The 15,508-nt window shown below is 57.9% G+C and overlaps 2 protein-coding genes across 4 annotated transcripts in view; one reads left to right on the top strand and one right to left on the bottom strand.

The window, feature by feature from the left end:
* The window catches only part of TUBGCP6 (tubulin gamma complex associated protein 6), a 22,305-nt gene extending 20,164 nt beyond the window's left edge, over positions 1-2,141 (top strand). For all 3 annotated transcript variants that reach the window (XM_047865711.1, XM_047865710.1, XM_047865709.1), the window contains 2 exons: positions 44-243; positions 341-2,141. In XM_047865711.1, the coding sequence (XP_047721667.1) occupies positions 44-243; positions 341-432 (292 nt within the window). In that variant the 3' untranslated portion in view covers positions 433-2,141. The remainder of the gene's footprint in view (positions 1-43; positions 244-340) is intronic.
* SELENOO (selenoprotein O) lies at positions 524-15,508 on the bottom strand. Its single transcript, XM_047865712.1, has 9 exons — positions 14,907-15,508; positions 9,459-9,662; positions 7,971-8,151; positions 6,598-6,728; positions 5,942-6,222; positions 2,540-2,690; positions 1,448-1,633; positions 1,119-1,275; positions 524-1,016 (listed from the first exon to the last, which is right to left on the bottom strand). Exons 1-9 carry the CDS (start codon positions 15,485-15,487, stop codon positions 852-854), a joined length of 2,037 nt encoding a protein of 678 aa, XP_047721668.1. The 5' UTR covers positions 15,488-15,508; the 3' UTR covers positions 524-851.

The following is a 15,508-nucleotide window of genomic DNA, read 5'->3' as shown; positions in this document are numbered from 1 at the left end:
CCACTGGCTGCCACCCCCCCCCAAAAGCCGCCTGTCTCCCCAGGGGCCTGCTGACCGAGAAGGCTGCACCTGTCATGAATGTCATCCATAGCATCTTCAGCCTGGTCCTCAAGTTCCGCAGCCAGCTCATCTCCCAGCCCTGGGTCCCGGCTGGCGGCCCACGGGGTGCCGAGCACCCCAACTTTGCCCTCATGCAGCAGTCCTACAGCACCTTCAAGTACTACTCCCACTTCCTCTTCAAAGGTGACTGTCCCCTAGGGCCGGGTGGGCTTGGGGGCCGCAGGGCAGGAGCTACGGGGGGGCCTGGCTGAGCCGTTTCCCCTGCTCCCTCCACCACCAGTGGTGACCAAGCTGGTGAACCGCGGCTACCAGCCCCACCTGGAGGACTTCCTGCTGCGCATCAACTTCAATAGCTACTACCAGGATGCCTGAGGCCACGACACAGGTGCCGGCCCCCCCCCCCCCCAGCACCTGGCCTTCCCGGGAGGGCTGGTCAGGGTGCAGCGACCACACAGAGACGGGCCAGGGAAGCTGCTGGTTTATTTGGGAACCGTGTCTGCCCGGTAGGTAGGGGGCCGGGGCCGCTCTGCCCACCTGGGCCTGCTCCCCACTGCTGAGCTCCTGTCCTCGCACCTCCTGTCCTCGCACCAAGCGGCTTTTATGGGGAGCGCACTGAGCGTGGGGTGGGGCTGCTGAGTCTGTGTCAGACAGAGACGGGTCAGGTCCTGACTGGACGTCTCGGCCGTCATGGAGAGACGGGGCGTGGGGTTGCCCGCTGGGTGCCCACCGCCTCAAGGACTCAGTGGGGCTCGAGGCCTCGGGGGCTCCACGTGTGGAGGCCTCCGAGGCAGTTACGAGGATCACGTCACGCACAGTTCTGCCGCCCACAGCGGGGGCTTGCTGCCGTAGGAGTGTCCCCCGCCGTGTGCCCCGCCGGCCCCCTCGGCCTCCAGGACCTCGGCGGCCTCGCCTTCCCTGTGGTAGGGGGCCTCCAGGAGCTTCAGCACCCGCCGCACCTGGAGAAGAGCAAGAAGAGGGGTTTTAGGGCCTGCCCGTCCCTCCTCACCCAGCCCCTGCTGCCGGACCCAGGGACGGAGGAGGGGCAGGTGTCTGCTCGCCTCTGAGAAGTCTCCGTTCTCGGCAGCCTCGATGGCATTCTGTGCGATGTAGTTCCGCAGGACGTACTTGGGGTTGTTAGCACGCATGACGCGCAGGCGCTCGGCCTGCCAGGTGTCACTGTCGCCGGCGCCCTCCCTGTCCTTCTCCAGCCGGGCTCTGGAATCACGTCCAAGTTCATCTTTCCAGCAGATACCCCCTCCCACGTCTCCCGGGCTTGGTTCCCTGCATGGGGAGTCGTCTGCAGCCACGTCACGGGGAGATGGTGACGCGGGCGGTCAGCGCCCCGACCTGGAGCCTCACCGACCCCGGATGGCAGGGCCGGCCTCACCTGTACTCCTGGAGCCAGTCGGCCCAGTGGCTCCTGTTCCTGCTCAGAAGCTCAGCCGAGCTCAGCTGCTCCAGCCGCGACTGCTGCTCCACGCGCTCCAGCTCCTTGGTGACGTTGGCTCGGGTGCCGATGAGCGCGAAGAGCTGAGGGTTCGACTGCGCCAGCATCAGCATCATGGAGAGCTGCCTGTGCAGAGGGGCAGCGTGAGGCGCGTCCCGACCACTGGGCGCCCGGAAGATGGCTGTCTGGGCACGGAGGAGGTGGCAATGGCTTCAGCGGCTCTGCTGTGCCACCGCCGACAGCCCCGGTGTGTGTGTGTGTGTGGGCGGGGGTGACCCGGGCCGACGGGCGAGGCAGCCATCCACCCCTGCTCTGCGACAGCCCTTCCGTGCCGTGGAACAAGTGCACCCCGAGGGGCGGGTGCCGCAGGCTGACTTCTCCCTGCTGCTTGGCCCCTGCCTGTGTCCCGACCCCACAGTGACTTCCCCCAGGGGAAGGTCACTGCTGGCTGCTTCTCCACAGTGACCGCAAAGCTGGGTCCTCGAGGGCCCGGCGAGCAGGGACAGCACTGACACCCCCTTCCCCAGTCACGCTGGCTTTGTGTTCCGTAGGCCCTGCTAGCCGGTCCTCCCTGTGCGTCCTGGCAGCCAGCAGCCACTCCCCACAGCGCTGCACTAAATTCTCTCGAACCACAGTCTGTTGGCTTGTTTATCAAAACCCGGAAACCATGCTTCCCACGTCTTACTCGGAGCATGGGCTGCACCCCCAGGACAAAGTGTGCCCCTCCAGGGGAGACAGTGCAGGAAAGCGTGGCCTGGCTGGCGATACCCGAGGGCCCACGGAGTCCTTCCTGGGCAGACGAGAGCCATTCCGGGAAGCTGCCCCCCCCAGCCTGTGCCACTGGCCTCCCTGTGCGGTGGCAGCATTGCCGCCCTTCCCTCTGACCAGTGGGCCTCAGCGCCGCAGATGTGGGGGCCCGCCCACTTCCCCAGGTGCCCGAGCTAGCTCTCCCCAACATCCCAACATGCTCTGTTCTGAATGGTCCTCTCCTTCTGGAAGCCCATTCCAAGGAAGGGAGACCTGGGTACCCACCGGGGATCCATCTGGGGTCGGAAGGCGAGCTTCAGCTCTTCCAGGGAGGCACACTGTGCGGTCAGCGCATCCAGGAACTCAGGCATGCCCTGGGGCTCTGGCCCAACTGGGAAGGAGCTCAGCAAGTGGAAGGTGTTTGTGAAGTCGGCACCTGCAACACGCCAGCGCTCAGGGTGCAGGTGGAGGCCTGGCCCTCGCCTCCTGCACCAGCGCCCACGACGCCGGGCAGCCTCGTCAGGGTCGGGTCCGAGGGCTCCCGACCCCTGCTCTCCAGACTCCTCCTCGTCCCCACACACCTGCCACCCAGCTTGGCCACCACTCTGAGGTCAGTACGGCAAAGGCACCAAGGTCATCCCTGGCCACTGTTGCCGTGCTCACAAGCCCCCCAGCCTACTAAAGGAGCCACGGGGCGTCAAGGAGAAGCCCCTGAAACACTTCAGAACAAACAGGGCTCAACACACAACAGATACTCAGAGTCCTCAGCCCGAGTTGTCGAAACACTAGAAAAACATCCTAAAAATACACACAGAAGGAAATGAGAAGGGAACCAGGACAATAAACGAAACACAGAAGCAGAAATGGAGGAAATGAGGGACAGAAAACAATAAAGCGGCAGAAGTCCTCATGGGTAATGACTTTAAAAGTAAATGGATCAGCAGACGGCCTCTCCTGTGCTGTCCCGCCCACCCCTCCACACTGGTGTCCTCCATGAACTGCTGCTCTAGCTTAAAAAAAAAAAAGACTGGCAGGATGGATTTTTAAAAAGACAACTACAGGAGCGGCTGGGGGGCTCAGTGAAGTGTCTCTTGATTCGGACTCAGGTCATGATCTCACAGTTTGTGGGTGCGAGCCCCGTGTCGGGCTCTGTGCTGACAGCACTGAGCCGGCTTGGGATTCTGTCTCCCTCTCTCTGCTCCTCCCCTGCTGTCTCTCATGCAGACTCTCAAATTAAAACAAACAAAACTACACACTGTCCATAAGATACTTTCAACTGGTTGAGTCAGACAAGTAGACTTTCAGTAAGAAATCGGTAAATGACCACGGTTTTCCTTATATACTGGTAAAACAGTTCATCAGAAAGATTTTTATAAGTGTATGTGCCAAACGAGCACCAAAACTTACAGAGCAAACCTATGTAAAACGTAACAAGAAACAGAATGGTTCTCTAAGAGCTGGAGGCTTTAGCAGCCCACTTTGGATAATGGATGGGATGTCTGGACCGCAGACCAAGGACACGGGGAACTTGAATGCCTGTCACGCTACTGCACCAGACCTCAACAGAACTCCGTCCAGTCTTCTCAGGTACACGCGGGACAATCTCCAGGGCAGATCACATGTTCAGCCATACAACGTAAGTCTTAATATGTTTAAAAAGACGTATCTCTTCCAACCACAGTGGGATGAAGACAGAAATCACTAACAGAAGGAAAGCTGGCAGATTCACAATGTCAAAATTAACCAGTGGGTCCAAAAAATAAAAACAAATCACAAGGAAAATTAGGAAATACTTAGAGGCAGGAAAATAAAAACACAGCATACTGAAATTTACAGGAGGCCACAAAAGCAGTGGTCAGAGGGAAATTTATGATGCTAAATACCTGTTAAAAGAACAAATCGCAATCGCAAGAAAAAAGTAAATTTGCAATTGTGTGGTGATGGATGTTAACTACACTTACGGTAGTGATCATTTTGCAGTGTGTACAAAGAGTGACTCATGTACACCTGCAACTAATAGTGTTAACATGTCATCTCAAAAAAAAAATCTCAATAACTTCATGTTATACCTGAGGGATTAGAAGAACAAAATAAGACCAAAGTTGGCAGAAAGAGATAAAGGTTAGAGCAGAGGTAAATGAAATAGAGAACAAAAACCAATGAAACCAAGAGCTGGTTCTTTGAAAGGATCAGCAAGACTGACAAACTTAGCTACTGACAAAAAGAGACACGTTCAGCTAAAACCAGAAATGAAAATGGGGCCAGGAGTGTTGATTATACAGAAATGAAAGACTCTGAGAAGAGTGAACAACTGCATGCTGATAAATTAGATGACGCAGAGGTAATCAGCAAATTCTCAGAAACACAATCTGCCACAACAGATTCCGAAGAAATGGAAAATCTGAGTAGTCTTGTAACAAGTAAGGAAACGGAATCAGGAATCAAAACTCTCACAACAAAGAAAACGTTAGGACCTCACTGGTAAGTTCTACCAAATATCAGAGAATCATCACCAGTCCTCCTTCAACTCTCCTGAAAAACAGGACAGGACAGAACATTTCCTAACTCATTTTATGAGAGCAGCATGCCTAGATATTGAAGCCAAAGCTACCGCGGACCAACCTCCTGTACAAATGTCGACTGGGGCCCTCCTGATGGGGTCTGCGCCCTCAGGAGAAGAGCCACCAGCCCTCGCTGCCTCTCTGTTCTCTGCCCTGGAAGGAGCCCCACCCCAGCAACCTGGCCACGCTGCACCCCGATCTCCGACCTCCAGCCTCCAGAACTGTGACAGATTGAGGTCTGCTGGGTAAGCTGCCCAGTCTGTGTGGTTTATTACGGCGGTTTAACTTGACTAAGACGGGGTGCGAAGGGAGGAGCTTCCCCCACGTGTTCATCTCAACTGATGCAAAATGGTAAAAATACTCCAAACTAGGAATAGAAGGAAACCCTCAACTTCACAAAAGCCGTACCTAAAAAAGCCAGACAGCCTCATACTTAACAGTGAAAGACAGAGAGCACTCCCCTGAGGGCAGGAACAAGGGAACACCCACTGGACCACTTCCGGTCAACATGGTACCAGAAGCTCCAGCCAGAGCAGTCTGGTTAGGTCCACCCGGGATCCAGCAACTCCGCCTGGAGGTGCAGCCCCAGAACTGAGGACAGGGACTCACACGCCTACTGGTATGTGTGTTTCCACAACAGCGTTTTCCTCAGCAGCCCAAGGGTGAAAACAAGTGTGCATCAGCCCATAACCGGGGAACAAAGCGTGGTGGTCCCTGCACACCACGAGGCACCTCTCAGCTTGCAAGGGACCAGAATCCTGATACCCGCTGCCCCACCACAGATGAGCCTTGGGGACGCTGCTCGGTGGAGGAAGCCGGCACACGAGGACGAATCCCGTGTGGACCCCTTTCACGTGAGGTCCCTGGAGGAGTCAGATCCACAGACAGAAGGCAGAACGGGGGCGCCAGGGGCTGGGGAGGCAGACGGGGGTGAGAGTGCAACGGGGACAGGGTGTCCGCTTCGCACACTGACGAGCCTGGAGACACTGGCTGCGCCACAGTGAACGTGCTCGGTGCCCCGACCTGCTCGCTTAATGGTTGATGCGGTACGTCTCACGCGCTGTATTATTTCACCCAAATGAAAAGGCCAGGCCCCCCCGTGGCGCACTCGCCTGGCCACACTCACCGGTCAGGTGCATGGTCTCCAGGAGCTTGGCCACCAGCACTCCATCGTCCTCCAGTTCGGCGCGCACGAGGCCCAGCTTCCTGCGCATCTTCTGCAGATAGTGCCGGCGGAACTCGGCGTCAAACTCCTCCGCCAGGATGGCCTCACCCAGCTCGCGGGGCAGCTCGGGCTCCAGGGCCTCAACCAGCTTCTGCAGGTTCCATTTGCACACTTCGGGCTGCTTGCTGTATGCGTAGCGCCCGGCGTTGTCCGAGGCATTGCACACGTGGTCAGGGTCGTACCTGCCACACAGGGTGAGAGCCATCAAGGGGACGATGCGGAACCCCCGGGGGTGCCCAAAGGCCGTGCCTGTGTGGCCACCGCTCCCCTGCCCCTGCCCCGGCCGGACCCCTCTGGCCGGGTGCATCCCCCCTGCTCACCACCTGCTCCCGCCCTGGCCCCTTCAGCCCACTCCCGATCTGGGAGTGGAGGCGCCCTTTTAAAACGCTTCTCTGCTCAGAACCTTCCAGGGGACGTCTTCCTCTGGGAATGGCCAGCCAGGCACGTCCAACAACTAAATGCTGGACAAAACGTCCAGAGCAGATGCATATACCCGCAGGCCTCTCCCCAGCGGTCCCTGCACTGTCGGCGCCCACTCGCTGCCCCGGGCCACTCACCTGTCCAGGAACCCAAAGGGCCCGTAGTCGATGGTGAGCCCCACGATGCTCATGTTGTCCGTGTTGAGCACGCCGTGGCAGAAGCCCACACACTGCCACTCGGCCACCATCCGGGCCGTGCGACGGGTCACCTGCAGCACAACAGGCGCGGGTTGCCCCCTGCCCCCACCCCTTCTTTCCCGCCCCGATTCCCGCAGGGCCTGTCCTCTGGCCTCCCCGCTGACACGTGTGGGGAGGACAGGACGGAATGCGTGCGGAGGAAAAGGCATCTCGGACGAGCAGGTGTGTGGAGGCTCCAACCCCACGTTCGCCACCTCCCTCTTTCGCATACTCCCTGATCGTGGCTTTTACCCAAGAAACCAAAAATGTCAGGGAACCTCGATATCCCCGCGACTCGGGCCCAGGAGGACAATGGCACGGACATGAGGAAGTCCGCACACGAGCAGACAAATCCTGCCCTTGGTCCAGGCTGCTGTGCCCAGGGCCCCATCTCGTCCTTCGAGCTGCCGGACAAGGAGGCCAATGACCTACCTGCCGCGGCCCAGTGGGCTGCCAGCGGGCCATTCACGCGGCCCCGTCCACTGCCCATGCAGCCCCCCTGTGCCCCCCACCCCCGTGCGGCCTCGAGGGTGCCCGGCCAGCACCCGCAGGCACTGGCCCCAGACACACCTGCCCCGTCACCCATCACGGCTGCGAGCGGAACCCCGAGACACCTCCCGGCAGCCCACAGCCCAGGCGCTTGCCCACAGAAGAAGGCAAGAACCAGAGCGTGGCTAAAACAGGTCAAGAGAGTGGCCAGGGTCGGGCAGGACGAGGCCCCACAGACACCTGCTTGGCACTCCTTCTCATGGAAGCCGTGCTCAACCGTGCCCCTGCCTTCTTCACCCCCTCGCTGACACTGCAGGCCCTGAGCTGGGTCAGCTGGTGGAGTGCCGCGGCCACATTCTCAGTGTCATGGGTGACCTCTGCACGGAAGCCACGCCTGATGGCCCTTGGGGGCAGGGGAGGTGCAGACGCAAGTCAGCACCTCCATCAAACCGAGGGACTGGGTCAGACAAGGTGTGCATGGCTGGGTACCCAGCGCATTGGGGTCATTCCCTTCACACTTGTCCTGCGGGGCTCGGCGGGGGCACATGGACACACGCCAGTGCCACTGAAACAAAATGATCCTTGGTTTGTCCCAGGACCCCTGACCTTGACGGAGGGTTTCCAAGAAGTCGGTCCTGCTCAAAGCCAACAAGTGGTGACTAGGTTTGGGACAGGGGAGTGACCGACAGGGGCAGGGATACCAAGTGAGAACCTCTGTCCACCAGCCAAGTAGACCGGGTCCTCAGCAGCAGGTAGGGCCGGGGCCAGGGCACCGCCACACCTACCTCCCGGAAGAAGGCCGCATTCCTTTGCACGCTGTTGTCGGCGTGAGCGGCCTGGATCTCGGGATAAAACGTGCCGATCACATAGTCCAGCATCTGTACTCGAATGTCATTCCTCCCCACACTGGGGCCCTCGCGCCCTGTGTGCTCATCTGCAGACTTAAAAATCTCAAAGGATCCGAACCTGGAGGGAAGACCCAAGTTTTTAACAGGTTAAACGTGACTCTGCCCCGTCGTGGGAAGAAAAGTCTGGCTGCTAGATACCCGCCTAGGAGCGTGGGAAGAACACGCTGATTAAAACAAAGCCAACAAGAACAGAACTAATCTTTCAGTGACACAGAACCAGCCTGACTCTGGTCAAGTCCCACACAGCCCCGGGTGTGCATGCGGGAGGCCCAGGAACACAGGGCTGACTCCGGGCACGAGGAGGGCTCCGTGTCCCTCCCCCTGCGTCGAGGAGCACGTCAGTGACGGGCATCCTGTGGTGGGGTGACAAGCAGGGTCAGCAGTGGCTCTCCACTGGGTGTCACCCGGAGGGTGTGAGGCACCGTTTAGAGACATTTTTGGTTTTTAGGTCTGGCATCAGCCCCGGGAGGTGGTGGGTGGAGGCCAGGGGTGCCGCCCGACCTCCGGCCAGGTACAGGGCGGCCGCGCGGCAAAGAGCAGTCCTGGGGTGAGGCCGATCACTGCCCTGGCTCCTCTGTCCCCAGGGGGTGAAAGGAAAAGCCAGGGACTCTGAGCTGTAGGCGTGGGTAGGGCCAGCAGGCACCAGGGGAATGGCCCCGTTGCCCCTGGTACACACGGGGTCTGCCTGGCTCCAGGAGGGGGCCCTAAGATGCCACAGCCACTTCCTGACAAGCGTGGGTTCAGGTAAGCAGAGTGGAGCGTGTGACGCCAGACTGCGCGGTGACGTCACGGAGAAACAGGCTTGCGTCAGGAACGGGAACCAGAGAGGGTTCCGGTTAATGAACTGAGTGGAGAATGGCCGCAGCCAACCGGAGCTCGTCAGGTGTGGAGCAGCCTGCGTTCACGGTGACACAAACGAGGCCATTTTCTTGGCGACTTTGATGCAGTTCCTTCTCACGAACTCCCAAGTAAACTGCTCTATACCGCCCCCCCCCCCCCAACTGCTGCCTCAGGGGGCCCGCCCACAGCAGCCTCCCTCCAGCTACACGGGCTGTTGCCTGGTGGGAACGGGCCCGGTCGGGGAGTGTGGGCGGGCGGGGCACAGTGACCCGCACGCGGGACAGGGTTCCCGGCCCAGACACGCCCAGGGCCTTTTGCACCTGCGACTCCGTCCCCGCAGGTGCAGAGCATCCACCTCCTGGACGGTGCGCTGGCGCTGTTCTAGGGACCCGCCGTGGGATGGGGGGTCCAAACGGCGTGTCACCGTGGGGCGTTTCATCTACCAGACTTCCCCGCTGTCTAAGCACAGACCTACAGCCTGACAACAGCAAGCGTTCAGACAGCCCGAGGGGACCCCGGCATTACCTTAGAAAAGTGGAAGCTATACGCAACACAACCGTGCACTTTTCATATTTTGGATTACCATCATAGAACACGTCGCGGACAACTGTGGACTGGGATGTGACGCAGGCCCCGGCCCGCGTGGTGGGGATGCCCAGGTGGAACATGGCCTCGCTGCACAGGAACTCTCGGATGCTCGACCGCAGGACTTTGCGGCCGTCAGCCTGTCTGAAATCAAACACAGGTCATCGTGCCATCAGGCAGGCGTCCACTCGACACCAAGGTTCAGGCGGCAGATGGGAGGGACTGAAAGCATTCCAAGGGCTTCCTAAAAATCACCCACGGGCAGCTCTAACGTGACTGCGCAAGAACCCTATCACACATGCTACCTGGCACTGATGAGGCCCGAACGTCGCCCCAGACCCGGCGGCCAAGGCACCGAGTGCCGGCCTGTAGCCGGAGGCCAGGCCGAGGACGGTGAGGGCCACCTCGGGCCTCCCCAGCGGGAAGCAGCCAAGCGCCACACACTCACCCCGTGCATCTGCAACTTGGTTCTTACAAAGAATTCGTTTTACGAAAGCACTCCTGCGGTAACGCACGACAGCATCGTTCGCATACGAAAGGGGGATCTCAGAGTCCCTCGGACGGATGGACGGACGGACGGCCTTGGAGGGCTCGAACTGCTTTTTTACCCCAAGCCTCTATTATGATTAAGACTTTATCAGAGCAGTTCCAGGCTCACGGCAACGACGACAGGCCCCCTGCTGCCCTCGTGGCCTCTACCCTCAACGTCCCCACCAGGTGGGACATTTGTCACCATTAGCAAGTCTACCTGGATGCGCCATCATCACTCAAGGTCCACGTTTAAACGGGGTCACGCCCAGCGCTGTGTACCGTGGGGGTTTGGACAGATGGGTGACGACGTGGACCCATCATTATGGTACCGTACACAGACCGCTGCCGCCCTAACATCCTCGTGCTCCACCCGCTCACCCCTCCCCTGTAACCCATGATCCTTTCTTCCTCTCCGTACTCCCGCCTTCCTCGGAAGCTCGCAGCCAGAGTCGTAGCGCAGACTGGCTCCTTTCTCGCCGTCCTCCTCCATGTCTTCTCACGGCCTGAGCGCTCGCTTCCCGTCTGTGCAGAGTCCTATTCCCTCGTCTGGAGGCGCCACGGTCCATTTGCCTCCTGAAGGACATGCTGCTTGCTTCCAGGTTTTGGCAGGTCTGAATAAAACTGCTACAAACATCCACGCGCAGGGTTTTGTGTGGACACAGGCTCTCGGTCTTTCGGGTAAACAGCAGGAGCACGACTGCTGGCCCACGAGGTAACGGCACCGCCTTGCACCCACCAGCAAGTGGGTGGAGCACGTGCTCCCGCTGCCACACGGCCCCCCGGCGCCTGGTGCTGTCGGTGCCCGGGTCTGCCCCCCACCCCCACCCCCCGCAGGTGTGCGGGGGCATCTCGTCGCCGTGAGAATTTGCATTTCCCTGGTAATTCACGAGGTGAAGCGGCTCTTCAAGGAGCTTGCTTTCCGTCTGTGTCTCCTCTTTGGTGTCGGGTCTGTTCAGGTCTTTGGCCCATTTTAAGGGCCCAGGTTGTTTTGTTTTCTTATGATTGAATTTAAGAAGTTCTTGGTCTACTTCGGACAACACTCCTTTATCTGATGCATCTTTTGCAAATATTTTCCCCCGTCTGTGGCTTTTCTTTTCACTCTCGATTTTGTCTACCGCAGAGCACAAGGGGTGTTGTTTTGTTTTGTTTTTGCAGAGCAAAAAAGTTTTAACTTTAATGGAGTCCGGCTCATCAATGACTTCTTTCATGGATCTTGCATTTGGTGTTAGATCTAAAAAGTCACGTCCAAACCCAAGGTCCTCCGGGCTTTTTATCTTCTAGGAGTTTTATACTTTTGCACTTAGGTTTATGATTGCTCTGAGTTTACTTTTGCGAAAGGTGGCAAGTTCGTGTCTAGATACCTTTTTTTTTTTTTTAATTTTTTTTTTCAACGTTTATTTATTTTTGGGACAGAGAGAGACAGAGCATGAACGGGGGAGGGGCAGAGAGAGAGGGAGACACAGTATCGGAAACAGGCTCCAGGCTCTGAGCCATCAGCCCAGAGCCCGACGCGGGGCTCGAACTCACGGACCGCGAGATCATGACCTGGCTGAAGTCGGACGCTTAACCGACTGCGCCACCCAGGCAACCCTAGATACCTTTTGTGTGTGTGTTCAGTTGTCCCAGTGCCATCTGTTGGCATGACGATCTTTGCCCCTTTGTCAAGGATCAGCTGGCTGTACCGAGGGGGAGGTCTGTCCTTACTCCACGGAGCAATCCCTTCACCGACACCGCATTTACCTAATGCCTATGGTTTTGCAGTAAGGCTCGGCGTCAGTAGTGCTGGTTCTCTGGTTTTGCCATTCTTCGTGTCATGTCGGTCATTCTAGGTCTCTTGCCTCTCTGTGCAAACTTTAGAATCCTGTCACCAGTATCTACAGAATGACCTGAGATTCTGTTGGGATTGTACTGAAGTCAAATTGGGACCAAGTGACACCTTGACAATAGTGAGTCCTCCTGTCCGTGGACGTGGAATGTCTTTCCATTTCTTTATTTTTGGCATCTTTTATCGATTTTATAATGTTCCTTATAAAGATCTTGTATATGTTTTGTTAGATTAATACCTATTTCATTTTGAGGGGTGCTAGGGTAAATAGTATTGTTTTTAATTTCAAATTCAAATTGCTCATCGCTTATACGGTAAGGGGATTGGCTTTTGTATAATTTCGGATCCTGCAACCTTGCTGTAACTGCTTATTCATTTTGGTCACATCTTTGAGATTTTCTGTGGATGTTTATCCCCAAACTGAGACAGTTTCATTTCTTCCATCTCCATCTGTATGCCTTTAATTTCCTTTTCTTGTCTTACTGCGTTAGCTAGGACTTCCAGTATGATGCTGAAAGGCAATGGTGGGGGAAACAACTTTCCCTTGTTTCTGATCTTAGTGGGAGTGTTTCCAGGCCCTCACCAAGTAGATGGTAGCTGTGGTTTTCTGTAGAAATTCTTTATCAATTTGAGGAAGTTCCTCTCTTCCTAGTTTGTCGAATTTTTGTCACGAATGGGTGCTGGCTTTCGTCAAATGCTTATTCTGCACGTATTGTTACGATCGTGGTCCTCAAGGCTCCACTAGACACATCTACGCCTCCTGCCTCACCTTGCCTATGGCTCATCCTCGTGTAAGTGACACCTCTAGAAACCAGACCTGGCAGTCACCCCAGAGCTCACTGTGTCGGCCTCTGGCCAGCGTGACCCTCGGTTCACAGCTGCACTCCACTCACCTCCTTCTAGTCTATGTGAGGACCTGTGACAAGGAAACCTGTCCTCAAATGTCATTCCACCCTTCCCTGGCCCTGGGAATTACTTCTAATCCGGTTAGATTTCACATCCAGTAGGAAGCTAGCACAGCGCAATTTAATCTTGAATCTGATAGAAATGGTCCTGAAAATACGCAGCCGTATTCTTGCTCAAGGCAGGGTTCTCAAAGCAAAAGCCAGAACTGAACGATTATACAGCAAGGGTAAAGGGCCTCGGAAAGCAGTCCTGCACCCACAGAGCCAGAGGACACATGACAACAGTCCCTTTTCCTGTACACCCATGTCAGTTCCCAGTGCAGCTGCTGGGATGGACCCAACTGAGGGAAAGCTCTTCCATACCTGCCAGGAGAGGCATATCCTGAAATCCCAACCCCATGGCACGCAGGAGGCAGAGGCGAGAAGTCACCTGTCCACCCCCCAAAAGCCACACCTGGGTATCCAGCAGCAGCTGGCTTTAAGCCACTCGTAGCCACTTTGGACGTTAGCCTCAAGTCTTGCTGAAGCTGGGGACCACAGGACACAGGGAGGGGTGGGGTGGGGTAGGTGGGTGCCAACCTGAGTAAAGGGTAAATTACTGCTTTCTTTTAAAGAAAAAATATTCTAGGGGCACCTGAGTGACTCAGTTGGTTAAGTGTCTGACTTGATTTCAGCTCAGGTCACGATCTCACAGTTTGTGGGATCTGTCCCACAGATCGTGTCAGGCTCTGTGCTGAGTGTGGAGTCTGCTTGGGATTCTGTCTCCCTGTCTCTCTCTGCCCCTCCCCCACTCGCTCGCTCTCTCTAAAAATAAACAAATGTTAAAAAAAATATGTTAGCAGACCTCAGGTCTGAAAACATGGGACTTAAAACTCAAGTCTTCAAATATAAAAGGCAACTTCCAACAGCAGATTACTCACAAAAAGGTTTGTCTTTATAACTGGCAAAAATAAATGACCACAAAGGAATACATAAAGTTTAAAGGTGCTCAAAAGAATGAACAGGCCTTAGGGTGAGAAGCACCCATTCAATTCAATGAGCAGAAACTTCCGTTAGCCACTGGTGCAGACAACTCTGAGCAGGTGCGGGTTGTTTGCAGGGGGTGGCGGTGGCGCTAGGCTGAACTCAGACTTCACAGACAGAAAGGTCTGGAGCCTGGGGGAGGAGGAAAAACCAGTTATTCTGTGGGTCAGAGATGGAGCTGCTGCGGGGAGACGGGGAGGGGCGCATTCAGTCCCTGGAGGGAGGGCAAAGGGAAGTGGCCAGAGGGGAGACAGGCCCTTAGGATTTCCCTGCACCTAAAACGACGACTTGGGTATAACTTTTTCAGCCATTTAACAAACACGGACTAAATGCACGAACTGTTTGACGGAAAAGAGCAGAACAGACTGTCTGTACAGAAGAGGCAGGACGGCTACAACAGCACCCTGCTGGGTCAGGCTGCTGGGATCTGGAGCCAGGCTCTGGCCCACAAGTGCCTGGAAGCCTGTGCTTGGGAGGATGTCCACTAGGGGGATGGGATCTGAGGAGGTCTTTCTTGTCCCTTCCAGGGCACTGGCCGCATCTGGGATCCAGTGTTGGAGGGAAGCAGACTGCCCAAGTAGCTTTCAGAGCGCTGACAAATCACCCCGCCTCCCCTGAGCACCGGGGCCAGGCCGGGGGTGGGCGGGGGGAGGTGGGGAGGACGCGAGTGTCTCACACAGAACTGATTCCAAAGTCCTTGTGTCGTTTATGAGAACGGGACAAGAGCAACTGCCAGTTGCTCTGCGATCAGAGGCGGCAGGATCCCTCACTATACGGGTCGGAGGGGACAAGGGCACTTGGCAGCAGCACTTCAGCAGGGGAGGAGGCCCAGCGGCCACTGCCCCTCCTCCTGTCCTCTCCTTCTGATCTCAGGGCCTTTGCACAAGCTGTTCCCGTCTCCAGGATGCCGGACCCCTCTCATGTCCTATGCCCCTAGGTGAAACTTCCAGTTACATCTCACCCCCAACTAGGGAGGAAAACGGTGGGGCTGCACACACCGGCCCCGCCCCATCCCACCTGGAGAAGGGCGTGCGGGCCGCCTTCGGGGGTCAGCCCCCTCCGGGCCCCAGCCACCCGCCCCGGCCCACCTGGAGAAGGGCCCACCTGGAGAAGGGCGTGGGGCCGGCGCCCTTGAGCTGCAGCTCCCAGCGCTCGCCGGCCGCCGTGCACACCTCGCCCAGGTACATGGCGGCGCCGTCGCCCAGCTGCCCCGCGAACTGGCCAAACTGGTGGCCGCAGTAGCAGTGCGCGGCGGGCTCGGCGCCCGGCAGCAGCGCGTTGCCGCTGAAGAAGAGCGCGACCTCGGCCTCGCGCGCCTCGCGGGCGGCGGCGTCGGCGGGCGGCGCGCCCAGGCCCAGCAGCGCCAGCGCGGGCTCCGACAGCGCCACGAGGCGCGGCTGGCGCAGCGGCGCGGGCCGCACGCGGCTGAAGCAGGCCCCCGGCACGGGCCGCGGCGCGGACGGGGCGCCCTCGGGGCCGGGCGGCGGCGTCTCCACGGGCAGCGCGCGCAGGGCGCGGTTGTCGAAGCGCAGACCCGCCAGCCAGCGGGGCGCCGGCTCCATGGCAGCGCCGCGTGCGGCGGCCGAGGCGGAGCAGGGCGCGCGCGGCGGGCGCTGGCCCAGGGGCGGCGACCGGACACGGGCTGCCGCGAGCAACGCCCCGAGCGCTGCCCTGAGAGCGGCCATCCGCGGGGCCGCTGCGGCGGA

The sequence above is a fragment of the Prionailurus viverrinus genome, chromosome B4 (genome assembly GCF_022837055.1).
Source record: "Prionailurus viverrinus isolate Anna chromosome B4, UM_Priviv_1.0, whole genome shotgun sequence".
Classification (NCBI taxonomy): domain Eukaryota; kingdom Metazoa; phylum Chordata; class Mammalia; order Carnivora; family Felidae; genus Prionailurus; species Prionailurus viverrinus.
The sequence above is the reverse complement of the archived record's forward strand: the minus strand, read 5'-3'. Positions and strand labels throughout refer to the sequence as shown.